The following is a 20,779-nucleotide window of genomic DNA, read 5'->3' as shown; positions in this document are numbered from 1 at the left end:
ATAAATTTGAAGTAAAAAAAAAAGAAAAAGAAGAAGATTCAGAGTTAACAAAGACCATTTCAACTACTGAGCCCGGCTCTTTGTTCTATACAAAAAAATCAGTTTGCAAGATCCTGAAAGATGGTTACCCATCCTCTGTTTGAATGCATCCAGCAATGGGAACCTCATAATTACCCTCAGTAATTGCTTTCATTGACAATGTGTTATCATTAGAAAGTTTTCCCTGACAAAATCTGTACCGTGTCATACACCAAAAGGCACGGTAAAAGGTAAAACTGATTTTGTGGCATTCCATCAGGTACTTGAAGAGTGTTATCATATCTCAAGGTTAACTATATTCTGTTCTCACAATTTTTCTTTATGGGACTGTAGTTCCTGCTCATATTTATGGAAATTAAGTACAGTTATATCAACTGTTTGGTTTGGTTTATGAAATCTTCTGTTGACTGCATTTGTAGCACAATATCTTTCTTCATACAGGTACTTACAACAGTTCAGTTGGTGACATTTGAAGTTACAACATCCCTGAAAAAAGTGACTTATGACCGTTTTTCACACTTACAACCATTGCAGCATCCCCTTAGTCATGCGATTAAAATTTGGGTGCTTGGCAACCCAAATCATCGTATTTAAGACGGAGGCAGTGTCCTGGGGTCATGCGATCTTCTTACAAGCAAAGTCAATGGGGAAGCCAGATTCACTTAACAACCAGGTTACTAATTTAACAGCTGCAGTGATTCACTTAACAGTGGTGGCAAGAAAGGTCGCAAAATGGAGCAAAACTCACTTAACAAATGTTTCACTTAGCAACGGAAATTTTGGGCTCTATTTTGATTGTAAATTGAGGACTAACTTTCAGCTGTCTTTTCAGTTTGTCTTTTCAGTTAATTCAGTTGAATTAAATGTATGTTTTACCGACAAAGAAATAAAGGGAGACTAGTATAGATCTATTTCAAGCTATTTAGTTTTCATCAGCTAGCCATACCCTTCTGGGATCCGAACCCGGGCTACTTGTATATTAGGGAGATATAGCTCCTGGACTGGGGCTTAAAAGTGAAAGCAGAAGCAGTATGCTCCATCCCATAATTGGGTAGACCAGGTTGCCCTGATAGACCGGTCTCACTGGAAAAAAACCTTAATCTCTCTCCTGGTATAGCCAACAAAGTGAGGAGAGCCCATGACTTAGAGGTTAATACATCTACCTATGGGAGTCCTTTTTATATTGAAAGATTTTTCAGAAATAGTTTTACTGTATATAAGAGAATATTATAACCCAACCAATGTAACTGGTAACTCAGTTACCAGTTATGACTAGTTGTAATCTGTGTATTTTTTTTTTCAGTTTTAAAATTCCATAAATTTAATAATCTGAATAAATACTAGTACTGAAACTGAACTGAAATTATATTTTATTCAGATGTAAGTTTTATAATAATCTGCAATTGATAAAATAATACTCTAAGATGTGTGAGAGAGAGACAATGAATGGAATATAACTGGTTTTTCTTCCCATATTTTTAATGGTCATGTTTTCAAAATGGGACTAGATTTCAGATGACCACTGCATCTGACTGATGAAAAGCCCATCAATCATATTATTTGAAAAATAAAAGTAAATAAAATTCAGGATACTTGTAAAGCTGAACATTATAGCTATATAGAGGTGGGAAAAGCTACTATAGAAATTCACAGGTCCTTACAACAGAAGAACATAGATGTATCTGTTCAGAAATAAGCCATTTATGATTACATTTCTCATTTGGTAGTCAGGTTGGATTCATGATGATTTAGCACTCTTGGCAACAATACAGAAGTTATTTGGCATTGATGTCTGGATTTTTTTTTTCAAATTCCAAATTTATTTTACACCCCTAGGTTTTCCTGCTGTGCCAATATCTGTCGAAGGATCTGTTAAAAAAAAAGGGCTGAGAAAGTTATACATGAACATACTTATTTTCATTTAAGACCCATATATCTATTTATCTGTTAATGTATTCAGGCAGTGACAAAAGCTTCGGTTGGAGATTTGGCTGCTATCCCAAAGCATCCTCAATTTCATTTTTATAAAATGGTGGCAGAATTTTAAGGCCTCACATCCAACCCACCTAAGAATGAGCTTTGTCTTGTCGTTACTTCGGACACAAATGCTATCAATGTAGGTGTGCTTGCAATATGTTCACATTTGGCAATCTCTTCCAAGGCAGGCTGTTGTACGCAGAAAAGTCTTTGAACACCAAAAAATCCAACTACATCACTTGCTTGCTAGCAAGTAGTTGTGTCCATTAGTCGGTTCTTTGTGTACACTGTACAGCCCATCCATTTATATTATCTATATGTTTACAATTTATATCTATATTATCTATATATTACAATTTATATCGATATTATCTATAGCCATACAAAGCCTCTGAGACGATGACGTAATATCTATTTTTCAGGGCAGCAACTCTCCAGGCTATTGCAATTAAACATATGATATACATGATTGTTTTTGTAAGCAGACAGTAGAACGAGCCATGTACATTGCAGTGCCTTATTAAGTCGAGGCCTTTTTTTCTGCTTAGGAATGAATACACTTAATTAAGACCTCATGTCTTCATTTTCTTTTCCCACAATAAAACTGTACTGAATGGATTTTCTTCCTTCCTTTCCTTGTGCCACGGAACTCAGTAATATTTCTCTACACCAGGGGCCCCCAAACGTGGCAGCTTTAAGACTTGTGGACTTCAACTCCCAGAATTCTCCAGCCAGCAAGCTGGCTGGAGAATTCTGGGAGTTGAAGTCCATAGGTCTTAAAGCTGCCAAGTTTGAAGACCTCTGGCTCTATACGGAAAGGAACAAAACAAATAATTTCACAGACGACGAGCAACAACCCCCCCCTCCCCCAAACAAAGAGGATCGAAGGGGAAGATCCGACCAGGCAAAAACGCATCGCTTTCCCAGAGAACTCGGTTCTCAGCTTCCGGCCCTTTAAGGAACACCCCCTCCCCGCCCCCCCCCCACACCACTCCCCACGTGGCCTCAATGTTTGTGCGAGGCTCGAGCCGCGTCAGCGGAGGGCGTGGCTCACGCTCAGAGAGGAGGCGGCCCTCCGCTTAGCATGGCCACGACTGACACAGTTGAAGGAAGGGAGGGGGGGCTCCTCCCGGGGAGGGCGGAGCCGAGCGGGGGCGGAGCCAAGCCAGGGCCGGAGAGTGGAACCTGGCTGAGTTGAAGGGAGCGACGCTCGGGAGCAAAGCTGGTACCCGGCACCGAGGCGGCTCTTTGGCTGCACCCCCACCTCTTTTTAGTCCAGGGCTGCCGCGGAGTCGAGGGTCACTTCTTAGTAGGTAATGGCTGCTGCTGCTGCTGCTGCTCCTGCGGGTCTCTGGAGACGCGCTGGAGGAAGAGAGGGTGGCGGAGGGGGCGGGGAAGCCAGTGGCCGAAGGAGCTGCGCCCGGGGCCTTGCAGAGCTTCTTCCCCTCTTCGTTTCGGGGCTCCTCGCATCCCCTTCCCTCCCCGGGCTCGCTCTTTTTGCTCGGCGACGGGCACTCCGGCGCTCCTCTTCCTTGTTTTCTTTCTCCCAAACTCCCCCACCCTCCCCATTTCTCCACCTCCTTCCCGTTTGTTTGCCCCTCCGCTCCCCCCTCCTGCCTTCGCCTCCCTCACTCGCGCTGCCCCTTTCCCAGCAGCCAAACCAGCAACCCCCCCTCCTCCTCCCCCAGGGCTGGCCCCGCCCGCCCTCGCATTATCACAATAACACTCACTTATGGCACAATAACACCCAATATGGCATGAAGCCGCGCTCCCTCCCGTGTGTGTCGGCTCACAGCCGCCGCCGCCTCCCCCAACAGCCCGCCGCCCTTGCATCCTATCCTCCTCCCTCCTCCCTCCTCCTCCGGCCGCAACAGCTAAAGGGCTGCTTTGTTTTGTTTGTTTTTTTCTCCGTCTCAGCTGCCCAGCCTTGGATCCGCCGCGGTTGGGCTGCTGCTCTGAACCTCAGCAACTCGGCGCCGCAAAGGAAGAGCCGCGAGGAAGGATTTGCTTTCCTGCGGCAAAACGGGCTCAAAAAAGTGCGAGCCCCGATTTGTGATTGCGACGGTGTGGGCTAAAGAGAGCCTGTGTTGGTTGCGGGTGCTTTTGTCCTTTTTTTTTTCATTGGAGGCGCCTGTTTTTGTTTTTTTCCCCTCCTCCCATTGCTTCCTCCTCCAGCTAGGACAACTGTTGAGGGTGTTCCTGCAAGGAAACCAGTTTTATTTGTGTTTGCACGCCTACGCCTTATTCTGAGCAACACTTTTAAGCTCTGCGTTGGTGCGGCTTATTTTTGTCTTTCTTGATTCCGAAAAGTCATACAAATTCTTAGGCTTGCTGCAGTTCGCTTAACTGAGGTATGCTCCTACTTAAGATGTTTGTTTTGAGTCTTCTCTCGTTCTCCCCCCCCCCCACCCCCCAATACAGCCACTTCACTGACACGGATATAATTTTTTATCCCTGTTGCCATCTTCGATAGCTATACATGTATAAAAGGTTCCTGAATGTAAAAGTTTCTAAATCTAACTCGGCTGTTGTGTCAAAAGAAGCTTGCTTTTTTCCCTTCCTATCTGGCTGTGTGGTGAGAACAACAGGAGGCCTTGCTGGTCTCTTTGTCAGCTGTTCCTTTTTTGTGTTGTCAAATCATCTGGGTTCACCTCATTCTCACATGGCAAGGAAGTAGGCAGAGTCCTTGCCGATTGGAGGCTGCGAGGCACGTGACCAGATTTCAGGCTGCCTTTTTTAATTTAATTTTATTTTTTCTTCCCCCTTTGGGCTGTCGGGATGGGTCTTGGGTTTCTGGCTCTTCTGGCGGAAGTGGCAGAAGTAACTCCTGCAGTGTTCTCTGGTGATTGGTGGGAAGATTCGTGGCACAGCTGCTCACATGATGGAAAAGCTGTCGGGAGACAATTCTGCTTTTCTTTCCCTTTTTTAAAAATTTCTCTAGCAGTTGATTTGGTTCGAAATGCCTGATCATTGTATTTCCACCAGTTTGCATTAGCTGGGTGAAAAAGACAGATTTTAACCATGCTCGATTCATTCAATAGTCCACTTTTGTAAAAACTGAACCTGTACTGTTTTATCTAGTAAAGCAGATTTTTGCTGTCCTAATATAGTAGAATTGCGTTAAAATTATTTGTTCAGATACTTTGTTTAAGGAATAACAATGTATACCGATCCCTAAACAATGCCCTCTAAAAGAGTAATTGGCCCAAGCTCACGATTTGGCTTTCATGCCTTAAGGAGGACTAGAATTTATCTTCTGGCTTCTAGACTTGAATGTTAATTACTATGTTGATGGTACTGTGTTTAATTGTCTGTGTTAATTATAAAGATATAGTCATTTTATAATTAAAATGTTGCATGAATCAAACACACACATAGATTTCTTAAGTCCATTCTCTTAGTGTATTAAAATATGTTTTTAAAAGAGTGCTTCTCTAAAATAACCCTAAGACATATCTTTCTTTGCTAATAAATATGTGTAAGTAGGAAAACCTCATGGTAATAAATAAATCTAACAAATCCAGACAAAGAATGATGAGGAGAGGTTTATATCCTGAAATACTCTGAAGGTGGTCAGTGAATTAAGCCTTAAGCATCTGAATTAACTGGGCTTTTCTATAGTATCAGGTCTTCATGCCTGATAGGATGTTTAATCATTTTAAATTGTCTGTATAGACTTTTGGAATGGGTGGGATTAATGTAAAATCACATTAATTTATAAAAATTACAAATGTATGTAAAATCCAGCTATATTAATGGTTGTGCTCATACTTTGGGCACAAGTAGCTTTGAACTGTTAATATCAATGCAGTGAATTTCCCCAATTGTCTCTATATGATTATATTGCATATATTTGTTCTGGAAAACACATAGTTACTTAAGCCTGAATTCTTTAACCAAAGTTATGCAAATTATGGAACAATAAATTGGCCCCTTTCATAATCTTTAAATTCAATTTTTTTGAATTAATAAAACCAGACAGAAATAAAATAGATATTTAGTATTTTTTTTCAATCTATAACCACTGTAATTTTAAAATATGAGAGATTTTATTTTTAGTTTGTTAAAGAATAGAACCATAGAGTTGGAAGGGGTCAGTTATACATTGAACCTCAATTTATAATAAGATAACCATGTGGCTGAAACATAAATTGAAAAGTGCTAATGGGCAAGTGATTTTCCTTTAAAACATCAGATCAATAATAATTTTATACATCATTCTACAAGAAAGAGTATGCTAGGTTTTTCCATATTCCTTGTTTTGTTGAAAATGGGTAAAAAAGAATGATAACAACATAGTATCATTTTTCATGTCTTTTCAGATTTTCACATCTCAAAACCAGAGTTCCTTCCCTAGTGGTTTGTTAAGTGAATATTCTTATTTTCTGAGCAAGGGGGTCAACTTTGCCATCTGGTCTCTTCGTAAAAGCTATTTATGAAATAGTCAGCTTTGAATCTAGATGGCAGTATTCATAAGACAATGGAATGTAGGCCACAAGCAGAAACATTGTAAAACATTTTGGAATAATATAATAGAGAATATTTTCTATAAATTGAGTTTTACATTCTCATCTGAAATACAATTATATAGCTAGATTACAACAGTATAAGGTAAAAGTAAAGATTCCCCTCGCACATGTGCTAGTCGTTCCCGACTTTAGGGGGCGGTGCTCATCTCCGTTTCAAAGCCAAAGAGCCAGCACTGTCTGAAGACGTCTCTGTGGCCATGTGGCCGGCATGACTAAATGCCAAAGGTGCACGGAACGCTGTTACCTTCCCACCAAATTTTTCTACTTGCATTTTTTATGTGCTTTCAAGCTGTTAGGTTGGCAGAAGCTGGGAGAAGTAACGGGAGCTCACCCCGTTACGTGGCACTAGGGATTTGAACCACTGAACTCTGGTGACCTTTCGATTGACAAGTTCAACATCTTAGCCATTGAGCCACCACATCCCTATACAACAATATATCCTGTAATAAATGTCTTCGAATTGCTGTATTTTTTGTTTTGTGCTCCCATATGATGATGGCTTTCAGTGATTGTTTTCAGATTTCAGCTTGATTTATCCTTTCAAGAATGATGTTTGCAATCTGAAACTAAGTTATATACTGTACTGTTTTCTAACATTTATTTTTGTATGCATATCTGTCTAAATAAGCCTCTTATATGCTTTGTAGACAGTGAGTTGTGTAATCTGACAGTTGCAGGTGGCTGCTTTTATCAAGTTCTTAGGAATTTAGTAGTAGCCTATGTAACAAATTGATATTGCTTTCAGTGAAGCAGTACGCTTAGTGACAGGTTGTCTCAAACCTACACCAATTGACAAAATATATCCTCTTGCTGGCATTGCCCCACCTAAGATCAGGAGAGAAGTCGCAGCAGATTCTGAGAGAACTAACAAGAGAATGATCCTCAAATCCTCTGAACAGATGGACATATGCCCCAAGCCCACTGACTTAGATCTAGGAACAGCTTTATGACAAAAACAAACATTCTTGAGGATACACAAAAACAAAATCAAATTAAAAGATGAAGGAAGGAGACCATTGAGCAAGGAATAACATTAAAGGAGGATATGACTGAAGGCTCTGACCTCCTATACTACTTGGAGAACCCTGAATTCATTTGAGAGAGTGCCTAAATGTAAAACCAATATGCTGAAGTGGAAGCTCTTCACAGATAACAGCACACTGTGTGAATGAGGAAAGATAAAGAGTCCGGTCCATCTGCTGATATGTCAGCTACTACCAAAAAGATGTACTGATAATGATTTATTTTTGGCCAATGATAAAGTCAAGAAGGTGGCTTCATTCTGGCAGTTTAAAGTTTCCTTCCTCCATATCCTTCCTCCTGGTCTCCTTCCTCCATCTTTTAATTCGATTTTGTTCTTGTGTATCCTCATGGAAAAATAAGAAGCAGCATATGTTCCAAGTATAGTAAATAGACTATTCTGGTCTATTTACCCAGATTTATCTGGGGCTACTTTCCAATTACGATCCTTCCAGTCAAAGGCTTGCAGTTTGATCTCACATAAGTGTAATATTGGTATACAGAATCATGAAAGTTCGTAGAGAGATTTAATAGTCTTGTACAATTACTTTCTAATACAACACTATAGACTGCTATAATTATCCATGACAACTTGTCTTTATTTAGAAATCCTAACCCTAAGATTTTGTTTCTGCAGCAAGCATCCTGTTCTTGTGTTCGTTTCATTTAAATCCATTGTTCTTTTATCTTTGGACAACAAAAGAATCTTCTGATATTTTAAAGTATCAATTATATTTTCTTTTCATATACACATAACTTAAAGCTTTTCATATAAGACTATATTTTTAAGTTGCTTATGTGTATTTTAATATGTAGAATCTATTAAATGCTCAAAATATTTTAATGATACATTTTGCAACTTTTAAAAGTGGTGCTGACAAGTTCTGCGGTCACTAGTTCCTAGGGTTGCACACTAACAGAAGCAAAGCTTAAAATTGGACCAATTTCAAATAGATTGTCTGAGATGAGATGGATAACTCAAACATACCCGGTTTAATTCAAAAACCTTGGTGAAGCTCTGGTACTGATTAAGGCAAAGATAAAGCAACATTACTAAAGCGAATTTCTAGGGATCCTCCCCCTTCAAAATTTGCTTACATAAAATATCTTGGTAGGAAGGGAATAGAGCAGAAATATTGGATTCTGGAATGTACAGAAACATACTGGATCAGATTACCCTTTGGGATCGTTTGCCTCGTTATTCAATCACAGCTTTTGGGAAAACTAGCAAAATGGAGTCCCTCAAGCAGTGATTGGGCAATAGAATCAGTTGAAGAGAGCAAGGGCAAGCAGGCCAGGGACAGGTCACAGGCAAATTGTTCCATGAAGAATTATTGGAGATTTTGTAATAATCCAGAAGTGATATGATTAAAGGGCCACTAAGAGTCAAAATAAAAACCACAGAATGAAATTACTATGATGGATCAAGCTGGGTTCAGAATAAGGATTGTGATCTAACTTGGAAGACCCCAAATAACATTGAAGCTAATGGCATGGAAAGAATGTGGGTTTATAGGAGAGGGATACACTTTTCATTTTGGTAAAGAAACAACAAACCTGTTTCACCTACATGGAATTGTAGATTTACAGTGTCTTGTGGTACAGATGGGCAGCCGGCTATTCAAGAGGTAGAGGAAAAAGAATCTGGCTACATTTGTGCTCTTGATTATTTTCTAAAATAAATAATAGTAATGAAGAAGTGATTTTTCTTGCTTTCTTTTTGGTCTTTGAAAAGCAGCATAGGGAGATGGATTGTGTCAGCTATTTGCAAATCATCTGATTTTTGTCTCTTTTTGAATATGAGGGCAACTTCTAATAGATACTTTTGTATAGATATGGTAACAGAGTTGGATATGAAGGTGGAGATATCTGTTCATTTAAGTAGCCACAATTAATATTTATGAAAGTTATTACTAATATTTACATACTCTGTCAACATTTTAAAAATATAATTCTTGCAAGTATTTTGCTTTACTTTGACTTTTCAACATTAATACAATTTATTTCTCCTGTTTTTTAGGGTTCTAATAATTTTTAAAATGGGCCGCATCTTCTTGGATCATATTGGTGGTACTCGCCTATTCTCCTGTGCAAATTGTGACACAATTTTGACCAACCGCTCAGAGCTTATATCTACCCGTTTTACAGGAGCTACAGGACGAGCCTTTTTATTTAACAAGGTTAGTTAAAGACATCGAAAACTAGTTAGCACTGTGATTTCAGTATTCCTGCAATATATGGTTAGGTGAAGCAGAAATGTCCATTTAATAGTTCTAACGATGTGATAGTACCAGTCACTTAGGGTTCTTTTCAGATGTAAAATTTGTTACTATATAGATTTTTGTTAAATGTTAGAAAAAGTCAGCTTTCAATTACCGAAAATGTTGAAAATGTGAATGTAGCAAATGGGTAAAACAATGGAGATAAAGTGGTAATTAATTTATGTTCTAACAAACTATAACTTATAGACCAAGTTCATTAATGTACTTATATTTGCCTAAGTAAAACAGATTGTAATATATGTAGGATTTGCTGGAGATCGCTAGACTTTACTATGGTCTGAATTCTACCTCCTTAAAATGCATGGTTTGCTTAATTTTGAAGAGTACTTTGTCTCCAAAATAGAGAACAGAATTACGGGAAGAAAACATGCTGGAGGAATTGTTACCATAATAGTGTTTATCAACAGAGCAAAATTCCAATTAAAATTATTGTGCTGCTTGTACTTAGTAGTCAAGGAATGACATTAAAAGTTGAAAATCAACTTTTCCATATTGTAATGATCTAATGATTGCAAGTTGTCACTGCAAATATATTACATTTGGCCCCCACGGAAAGGGCTCGTAACTTGGGCGTCCTCCTGGATTCACGGCTGTCTTTAGAAGAGCACTCGACGGCCGTGACCGGGAGGATTTTTCATCAGGTTCGCCTGATTCGCCAGTTACGTCCCTTTCTAGATCGGGACTCGTTACGCACAGTCACTCATGCCCTCGTCACCTCTCGTCTGGACTATTGTAATGCTCTCTACATGGGGCTCCCCTTGAGGTGCACCCGGAGGCTCCAACTGGCGCAGAGTGCGGCCGCGCGGGTGGTTATGGGAGCAACATGGAGCTCCCATGTAACACCTCTCCTGCGCGAGCTGCACTGGCTCCCGGTGGTCTTCCGGGTGCGCTTCAAGGTTCTGGTTACCACCTTTAAAGCACTCCATGGCTTAGGACCTGGTTATCTACGGGACCGCCTACTACCACCAACAGCCTCCCACCGACCAGTACGCTCCCACAGAGAAGGGCTCCTCCAGGTGCCGTCGGCCAAACAATGTCGGCTGTCGGCCCCTAGGGGGAGAGCCTTCTCTGTGGGGGCACCGACGATCTGGAATGAGCTCCCCCCAGAGATACAGAGGATCCCGGATCTGCGCACCTTCCGCCGCGAGTTGAAGACGCTTTTATTTCATCAAGCGGGCCTCGCCTAAATTTTCTCCCTTTTAAATGAAAATTTTAAATTTTTAATTGTATTTTAAAATTATGGGTATTTTAAATTATGGGTATTAATTCAGCCAAATTTATTTAATTCATTTTATTCGATTTTAAATTTTGTATATTTATGTGTTTTATTTCATGGCTGTACACCGCCCTGAGTCCTTCGGGAGTAGGGCGGTATAGAAATTCAATAAATAAATAAATAAATAAATAAATACATTTATATTACATTTGTATATATTATAAAATATAGTGTAGTGGGAAAGATGTCTGACTAGTAGGAAAATCCAGATTTTAGCTTCTTTGGCTATGGAAGCTCACTAACTTTCAGCCAGTAAATTTTGGCTGGGTGGGGAGATGACAAAAGAGTGTTGCCTTGAGCTCCTAAATGAAATACGGGATATAAATCAATCAATCAAATGCTTTTCTCCTTTTAACTTCCTTTAGGTAGTAAATCTGCAGTACAGTGAAGTTCAAGACCGAGTTATGCTCACTGGCCGTCATATGGTTCGTGATGTGAGCTGCAAAAACTGCAACAGCAAACTTGGGTGGATATATGAATTTGCCACCGAAGACAGCCAGCGCTACAAGGAAGGCCGCGTTATCCTGGAAAGAGCTTTAGTCCGAGAAAGCGAGGGTTTTGAGGAGCATGTTCCGTCTGATAACTCCTGAATGGAAATCTCTTCATCTTCAGGCTTTCTTTGTTGAAACTTAAAAAAAGAAAAATCAACAAAAAAACCCAACCCTTACTTACATACGCTGTCACCTTAGCATCTGCGTTGGATTCATGAACTACAAAGAAAGGGAAAAAGGGAACTACAGAGAGGGAAGGAGAATTCCATGTGGAATGTTCCTTTTTCTTTATTATTTTTCTTTTTTTTAAATCCTTTTCTCATTATTCATAGAGAACGTTATCTGGATGCTGTAACACTTTTTCAGTCTCAGCTATGTAAGCATTTGAAGCTACAAATCATCTAAAAGGAATTTGGAAATTTCTTTTATTAGAGAAATCAGTTGTATTTTAGTTTGTAAAGCCTGTAACATCATAAGGAAATTTTAGTCTAGCTATGCCTTTTAATTTATTTCTATTTTGTCCTCAGTTTTTATTTCATTTTTAGCCAGATTTTCCACCTTACTTGACTGGCTGACGAAGAGGTTCTGACCTTGTGAAGAATGCTGAAAAGGTTTCAGTGTTTTGTCCAGTTTGTGCTGGCCGCTGATTCATATTCTTGTTGGGGTTCATTGGTAGAAATGGAATCTATCCTTGTCTTTCGTTGTGTAACCCAAAGTTGTTCTCATTCCTCATTTACCTAAGCAACACTTTTACCATGTGGCTGATGTTCTACTACTTGTTTAAGCAAATAGGACAAAAGTATGTCTCTATTTTTCCAAACGTAACTTAAAATATTGAGAAATGACACTATTGCATTGGTTCAAAAGTATGTTGATAATTATGGGGATTGAGCAGTTACTCCTTTTCCTTCTTAGTTGATCTTAAATAGAAACTTACTCTTAACCTTGGAGTTTATTCCCTTTTTTCTCTTAACCTTTAGTTCTGCATTAAAACCTGGCTAGGAAGAAAAAGGGCACGTATACATTCAGGCATTTAATCCATGCCTGTTTAAATAGCTTACAATTTGTCTTCAGATGCTGCTTCTGATGTCAAAGCTTAGATGCATCTTATCTTTGTGATGCTGGGCCTTTACTGCTTTTACCAGCACAGGAAGCTCATTAGGCTGTACCTTGTAAGTGAATGATCTGGTGCTTCCTTTAGCAAATTATTTGTGTTGCAGTACTGATTCTTCATCAAAGCAAATATTTCTATATACTCTCCTTAGTCACGGGTGTCCAAATGTTGCTGCTGGCATGGCCTTCCCTCAGTAGCATGTTTTTGGAAATCCAAGAGCTGAATCTTATAGGACTAATCACAATTTTGTACTCTTCTTGTCAGTACTAAATAGTTCATATATAAGGACATACATGACGTGCTTTACTGCAATAGATTCCTAAGCACTCGTTAAGTTCTACCATTGAGCAAAGAATACAAAAGAGTATTCCTATAGTTCAGGGGTGTCAAACTCATGTCATCACGGTATCATCACATATCAGGACTTCCCCCCCTTTGCTAAACAGGCATGGCCAGCGTGTGACACATCCAGCCCGGGGCCAGGAGTTTGACATCCCTGCTATAGTTGGTGAGATAATGGTAATAACTTTAATCATCCTAACAACACTGATAGTGGCTGGGATAGGAAGTGATACCATTGCAAGTGTCTTTAGGAATTATATTCTCTAAATATGTCTCTTATACATAAGTAGCAGGCTGAAGAGGGATGGGATTGTGGTTATATTTTTTGCACTCCAGAGGTGGCACTTTGCCATCCCTCTTAGTTTGATCTTTTAAAAATTTATATTACGCAATTTAGAAGGACAAGATGTACTGGTAGATGTGTATGCTGCAGCTAGGTTCAATAAGAATACTTAAAATAGTGTAGTGAATAGTCTTTAATATTGATTTCAGTATATCTCCTTTATTTTACTACTCTGGTGATCTGTCATTGGCATGGTCTTTGATGTACTCTTCATGTGTTTTGATGTTGCAGTACAATAAAGTATGTTTTGTCCTGCCTGGTCTCTAATTACATTGTTCACATTACAAATATTACAAATGGGCCTTTGAATAATGCCAATAATTTTAGTTAATAATGAATATACATAGTTGAAATAATTTGTTATTAAATCAATTAAACAATAATTAATTGAAAATAAAGATATAAACTGCCCAGTACTGTTTTGTAACATTCGGATAATAACATCCAGTGGAGAATTATGTTTCAATCTACATACCGTGTTTTCCCGAAAATAAGACATCTTCGGATAATAAGCCCAGTCAGGCTTTTCAGTGCATCTGATAATATAAGCCACCCACGCAAAATAAGCCACCACCACCCATCAACTACTTACACGCATGCACAGCCATCCCGTCATTTCCCCTGGTTGCTTGCCATGCAAATAAAATGAGGTGAGGCTGGGGGAGGGGGAAATGGGGGACATGCCCTCCCCTCCCTGTTCTTCGCACCAGCTGAGCAGCCCAACATGTCCCACCCCACCCCAATGGCAACAGCAGCCTGGCTGCTTCCCTTCCCTGCCATCTCTTTATCGAGAGTGGTGGCAGGTGGGGTGGGGGAGAAGCAAGATGCATGGAGCGAGACGTGGCTCTCCTTGCTGTGTCTTCTCCCTACTCCTTGCTAGGCATAGCAGGGCTCCTGCCCCTTGCTTAGCCACCCACCCCCTTAAGGGATGCAATTTGGGGGTGGCAGGTGGGGTCGGTGAGAAGCGGGATGCAGGTCTTACCTTTCAAGCTCCATTGCTTTCTTCACAGTTGTGTCCAGGGAAACACGCTGTAAAAGAAAACCTTGCGAGTTCGAGAAGCTTGACATGCCTGGCAAGGGGAGGGAGAAGAGATGGCAAGGGGAGCTGTGTCTCGCTTCTCCCCTGCCCCGCCTGCCATCCCTCTCGATAAAGAGACGGGGAAGGGAAGCAGCTGTTGCCATTGGGGTGGGGTGGGATATGTTGGGCCACTCAACTGGCACAAAGAACAGGGAGGCGAGGCGATGGCAGCGACGGGACATCCAGTCCCACGCTCGCTGCCTCCTGCACCCCTAAAATAATAAGACCTCCCAATAATAAGGCCAAGTCCTTATTTGGGGGGAGGGCAAAAGAAAATAAGACCCTGTCTTATTTTTGGGGAAACCTGGTAATACTTAAAGAAGTACATTCCATGCCCGAATACTTGAATTTGAAAAATATTTACCTGCAAGCATATCCTATCCTAGTTATTTGTATTGTTTTTAAACTGAAAGTGTTATAAACATTTATGCTATCCTACATAGTTTTGGAACAGAAATCTAGAATCCATATAGAATGAATATGCAGGTTCAATGTGTAACAACAAATAATGTATATTTTATTATTACCTCTTTGCACTACTACATAGGTGCACTTTTTTTGTAAATATATGTTGTGAGTTTAGAATTAAGGGATCCTAATTCAAGTACAGTAAGGGAAGAGATTCATTTGTATTCAATTAGTACATGAGAACCAGATGATAATTTCTGAAATGAGCACACCTCTAGTTTCCATTTTATATTTCTTAAAATCGGTCAAAGTATTTTAAGTTGGTTTTGACTTGCTACAGTAGTATTTTTATAATGCTAACATGTTAAAATGAATAATAATCTCAAGAGTTAAAATATGTTCTATTTGTAATATTATTAATTCACAAATGTAAAATTCTATTGTGATCATTGCGTTATGTGGTTGCCCCTTCCAAAATTACTATTTTAGGCTGCATCAAAAAATAGTGTCAAGATTAAGAATTGTTGCTTCTATTCTCTATTAGACAGTACATAGAAAATTGCCTCCAATTTTGGGCTCTCATTTCAGGTGATTGAAAAACTAGTACATATCCAGAAAAGATCAACCAAGGTGATACCAGGCCTACAAGGTAGAATCTATGAGAATCCAATGGAAAAATTTAATCTGTTTCTGGAGAAAAAATTATTGTGAGGCATGATAGTACTCTTCAAATATGCAAAAATTATTCCACAAGACAATGAGCTTAATTTTACAAGGAAGAAAGATTTTGGTTGGACTTTCAAAAAAAATGTAACAAGATTTCAACAATGGAACAATCTGCTTTAAGGGATGAGGGACTTCTTATGTTTGTAGGTATAAACAGAAAAGAAATGGGTTCTTGTCAGGATTGCTGAAATAGGTACTTGGACTGGGAATTGGTTGGACTAACTGATCTCCAGTGGTTCTCGAAACACATGATTATAAGTAGGTTTTCTAAAGGCAAATAATTATTCTACTCAATTATGACTGCTCAGACATCATCTTGAGGGCTAAGTCCAGTTCTGGGATCCATGCTTTAAGATGGAGCTGGTTCAGAGAAGGGCACAAAGATGATTAAGGGACAAAAAATTAAAGGCATATTAAAACAGCAGAATATATTAAATTTGAGAAAGAATGGGTGGTATGATATAACTAGAAAGAGAGGACACACATTTAAGAGTGTAGAATACAAAATAATAGAAGCAAAATTTGACAGCGTAGGTTAAGAATGGACCCAATTATCCAAAGAGACGGCAAGTTCTCTTGGATCTTTTTAGGTGGAAGCTCCATAACCATCTGTCTGGAATGCTTTAATTCTTATAATGAGCAAATGATTAAACTGGCCTTTATTTTTTTTTACAAATAAGGTGGCAAACATCCAACACACCTTCCTATTTTCCCCACAACACTCTGTGAGGTGAGCTGTGACAGAGAATGACTGGCCCAAAGTCACCCAGCTGGCTTTTATACCAAAGGCAGGACTAGAACTCACAGTCTAAATGACTCCTTAAGATTTTGTAAAGTGGAGACATTGGTACTCTCTCAGTTTGGTATTTGCTGGCAGACATTTTAACAAGCAAGCTTAGAACCCTGAGCTATGTATATTTCCTTCTGTTGAAACTTAATAATTCAAAGAGAACAGCGCTGATTGCTAGAGTTAATTTATCTATTCACACTTGTCACCTTTCTGAACAATCTTGACAGTATTCAATGGGGGGGAAATGAAGCAACAATTTTAGCAATCTACATACAGATTATTCATTTCCTGGTCTGGAAAACTGGTTTAAAGTAAGATTACTGGAAGGGTTGTGGAAGCCTAATTATACTCCCCTAGCAATTATGTGCAAGATTGTTGGTTTCTTATTGCTATTGTCAACAGGAAATCAGCAATACTTAATTTTTCAGAGGAACAAGGTTTCTTTCAATACACCTATGTAGATTGTTGATTCCTTGCTGCTGATGGAAGAAATATCCATCTGGTTCAGTTCCAATCCCGGAGAAAGACACTGGAAACATGGAGGTTGATTGGAAGGATGGTTTAATGATGAACAGAACCACATGGGTTTGTGGTCCTGGGCAGCTGACTACATGGAGTTGAGAGTGGGTTTTTTTTAATACCTTCTCTTGGACTATGCACTTGAGCTTCTTGTTCCTATACAAGAATATGTATTCTATTGGCTATTGTCAGACTTCCATGAGGCCATGTAGGGGTCATAGCTGGCTCTATAGGTTGTCTGAACTCCCAGGTTTGGTTGAAGTTTGGAGGGTGATGCAATGTCCTTAGGAGGTTGTGCAATGTAGTGAGCTCTGCTGCTACATGGTAGTGGGTTAATCCAGTGGTCAAATCCAAATTTTTTTACTACTAGTTCTGTGGGTATGGCTTGATGGGCGTGGCTTGGTGGGCATGGCTTGGTGGGCGTGGCAGGAGAAGGATACTACAAAATCTCCATTCCCACCCCACTCCAGGGGAAGGATACTGCAAAATCCCCATTCCCTCCCCACTCCTGGGGGAAGGATATTGCAAAATATCCATTCCCACCCTACTCTGGGGCCAGCCAGAGGTGGCATTTGCTGGTTCTCGAACTACTCAAAATTTCCGCTACCGGTTCTCCAGAACCTGTCAGAACATGCTGCATTTCACCCCTGGGTTAGTCCTATTATGTCCTGAAGGGTCATGTCCTAATCCCATCATTCTGGATCTGAAGGTCTTTTGTTTTGTAGATAGGATGGCCCAGTCTTTCTTAATGGGCACAAAATATCTGCTGGGGGCAGGGAACTGAGGCTCTGAGTCTCTGTCTCCCTAAATAGTTGTATTTCTCTTTTAGGAGAAATATTTTATCCTGCCTTGTTTAATATTTCTCAAAATATTTCATTCTTCTATCTAGGAGGTGGGTGGCTTCCCACACTGCCAATAATAGCAGATACAGGTGACTGCTTGCCCATCTACTAGCTCATCGTGCTGCGTAATTGGACAATTAAAAAAAATCACCCAGTTCCATGCAACTCAAGCATCCTGTTCATACAATATCTGTGCTTAAAACTTTTTCAGCATATTAAAAGTTGTGTGCCTAAAACCTAGTACAGTGATGGTGAACCTTTTTGGCACCAAGTGCCCAAACTGGAACATGTGTGCATGTGTGTGAATGTGCCTGCGCCGGAGCGCCAGAAACCCAAAGACCAGCGCACTGGCCAGTTGGTCTTCGGGTTTCTGGCACACGCATGGTGCTGGCCAGCTGGTGGCATGCGACAGAGTACCGGAAACCCAGAGACCAGTTGGCCTGCACACGCATGCCTGTTTTTGGCCATTTTCAGGCCGTTTTCTAGCACTCTAGCGCCCGTGAAGACCAGCTGGTCGGTGAGCATATGCACATTCATGCCGGAAACCAGAAGAGCAGCTGGTGATGGCACGTGAACCCACAGAGAGGGCTCTGCGTGCCACCTCTGGCACCCATGCCATAGGTTCACTATCACGGACCTAGTATGTTTGCCATCTCTGGGGAAGGGGGAAAATCATTTGTACTGTCTTACTTATGTATTTGCTACTTTTGGGTTTTCTAAGTCTTTTTGTATCTTTGTCACTGAATGTTATTAGAGCTTTGGTCCTATTAATATATGAACAGAATCTGTGTGGAAGAAGTATCATCAATATTATTTCATTTATTTCATAATATAACATGATATGATATGCCAGTATGAAAAATTGCCAATACAATTAAAGAAGGCCAATTGTGAAAGTATTTAACTAAACAATCAAAATTAACTGTAGCCATCTTTGTCCTATATAAGAACCATAAAATTTGGCTCCCCTTGTTAGAGTGAAATTATTATTGTACATATTTTAGATATATATAAGAAATATCTACCGTAAATAGTCTCTTAACATAATCTTTCATGTCCTTAATGATTATCAGAATGGGAATAACATTTTTTTTTAAAAAAAATTGATTTATATGCCACCCTTCTCTGAAGACTCAGGGCGGTTTACAATGCGTTAAGCAATAGCCTTCATACTTTTGTATATTTATGCAAAGTCAGTTTATTGCCCCCAGAATCTGGGTCCTCATTTTATCTACCTTAGAAAGGATGCAAGGCTGAGTCAACCTTGAACCTGGTGAGATTTGAACTTGCAGTAATTGCAGGCAGCTGATGTTAATAACAGGGGAATAACATTTTTATTATTGGAATCCACAATCTTCTTTGTCATTTTTAGATGACCCAACACTTTTTAAAAAATTAGGGAGATTGCTATGAAGATAATCAGCAGAAATAGTCTGGTCTTTTCTAATTCTGCTATGTAGAGCTAACTGGATAATTTAAGATTTGCCACAGAATAGGATATGTGTTTCTCCTTATTTATGCAATGTGTATTTGATAGATTTCACTATGGATGTAGGCCTCTTCTGGCATTAGCAGTGAACATTATGTTATTTTCTATAATTTAAAAATTCCTGACTCATCCATTTATGTATTGTTACCATGAGATAGAGAACTCCAACTGCTCTAAAGTAATATTAAGCATCATAATATATATTTAAATACATTGGAAAATACAGTAATAAGTGCTTAGGACATCTGCTTATGAAGTTTCTTTCAGTTGCTGTTAATTATTTGGTATTGTGGATGATCAGAAGATTAGTTTGAACGGTTTGAAAGAATACTCAAATTTGATTTGAGATTTGTATATACAAAATACCAATTCAGATTTCTGGTCTATTGGCCTAGAGTTATCTAAATTAGCAGAATCATATAAAATAATCTCTGTTACAAGAGATCACAAGGAATCTACCTCATAAATTTTATTTCCTACTCTAAGTAGTCAGGCTCCTTGTAAATTTCCAAACAGCTACTGGGAACCTGGTTTTCTATGAAAAGGAATAAAATAAGAAAACAATTCAATAGAATTATATTTCTCAAATTTTCACAAATAGTTGTGTAGTGGCAGTCAGAATTCTATTTGTGCTGGAACACAAACTTGCAAAGGGGTTTATTCTAATATACCCCTTCCACAGCACAAATGGGCTCGTGACAGCCAACCAACAATGCCCTCTTGTTTCATTAAATGCATTTTGCTGCCTCTGAGCCCATTATAGGAACAGAATATAATGTGCCATGGGATCATTTTGAATTGTAAAACAAGATCCAGGAACATCTAGTATATTGACATATGATCTCGTCATCATTCTCTCCCTGTTCTAGCCTTGGATATGAGAAGCAAGAGTTGGTAAAGTATAAGGAAAACTCTAGGGCATGTATCTACTTTGATACTTTTTGGGTTTCTAGTTTAGAAGATGACTTTTCAGACTGAAGATTTTTGAGTTTGTCAATACCTTGCATGAATTGGAGAATCCATTCTTCTTTCCACCATGTATTCTAGATATTTGGTGTTAGAAACAAATGAATTCATACTCAGCTAGAGATATCATATTTGGTTATAGGAGTCTAGATAAACATTAAGTTGCAGCAAAGAGCTACCATATAGAAAACTCTTGTAATGTTACACAAGGAAACATGTGGACAAACCTTAGACAATAAAAAAAATTGAGTAAAAGGAGAATTATAGTGGAAATAGAAATAAGGGAAAAAATAGGCAGGATTAGTTGAAAACAGCTATTCTTTTCTTTGATTGTAAAGTATCACCAATGCAGCAGACATAAACTAAGCAAACTCTGGCAGATGGTGGAGGACAGGGTGAGGCGTTGTGTTGTGGTCCATGAAGAGTCAGACACAACTTTGTGACCGAAAGCAGCAAAAATTCTTCTTCTTCTTCTTCTTCTTCTTCTTCTTCTTCTTCTTCTTCTTCTTCTTCTTCTTCTTCTTCTTCTTCTTCTTCTTCTTCTTCTT

General features: G+C 39.3%; 1 protein-coding gene across 2 annotated transcripts; it reads left to right on the top strand.

The window, feature by feature from the left end:
* Positions 1-3,074: 3,074 nt before the first annotated feature.
* On the top strand, positions 3,075-13,668 carry YPEL5 (yippee like 5). 2 transcript variants are annotated; one of them, XM_034427969.3, is made up of 3 exons: positions 3,075-3,329; positions 9,586-9,745; positions 11,489-13,668. In XM_034427969.3, the coding sequence occupies exons 2-3, from the start codon at positions 9,605-9,607 to the stop codon at positions 11,711-11,713; spliced, it is 366 nt and encodes a 121-aa protein (XP_034283860.1). In that variant the 5' UTR covers positions 3,075-3,329; positions 9,586-9,604; the 3' UTR covers positions 11,714-13,668. The 2 variants fall into 2 exon arrangements, with proteins under 2 accessions (XP_034283860.1, XP_034283861.1); XM_034427970.3 differs by lacking the exon at positions 3,075-3,329 and adding an exon at positions 3,808-4,367.
* Positions 13,669-20,779: the final 7,111 nt, after the last annotated feature.

Source organism: Pantherophis guttatus, chromosome 1 (genome assembly GCF_059756535.1).
Source record: "Pantherophis guttatus breed Tessera chromosome 1, ASM5975653v1, whole genome shotgun sequence".
NCBI classification, from domain to species: Eukaryota; Metazoa; Chordata; class Lepidosauria; order Squamata; family Colubridae; genus Pantherophis; species Pantherophis guttatus.
Note: the sequence above shows the minus strand (reverse complement) of the source record. Positions and strands in the feature narration are given on the sequence as shown.

Coding starts and splice junctions, on each gene's coding strand:
- YPEL5 (XM_034427969.3), top strand. CDS start 9,605: ATGGGCCGCATCTTCTTGGATCATATTGGTGGTACTCGCCTATTCTCC. Junction 9,746..11,488: donor GAGCCTTTTTATTTAACAAG/GTTAGTTAAAGA, acceptor AACTTCCTTTAG/GTAGTAAATCTGCAGTACAG.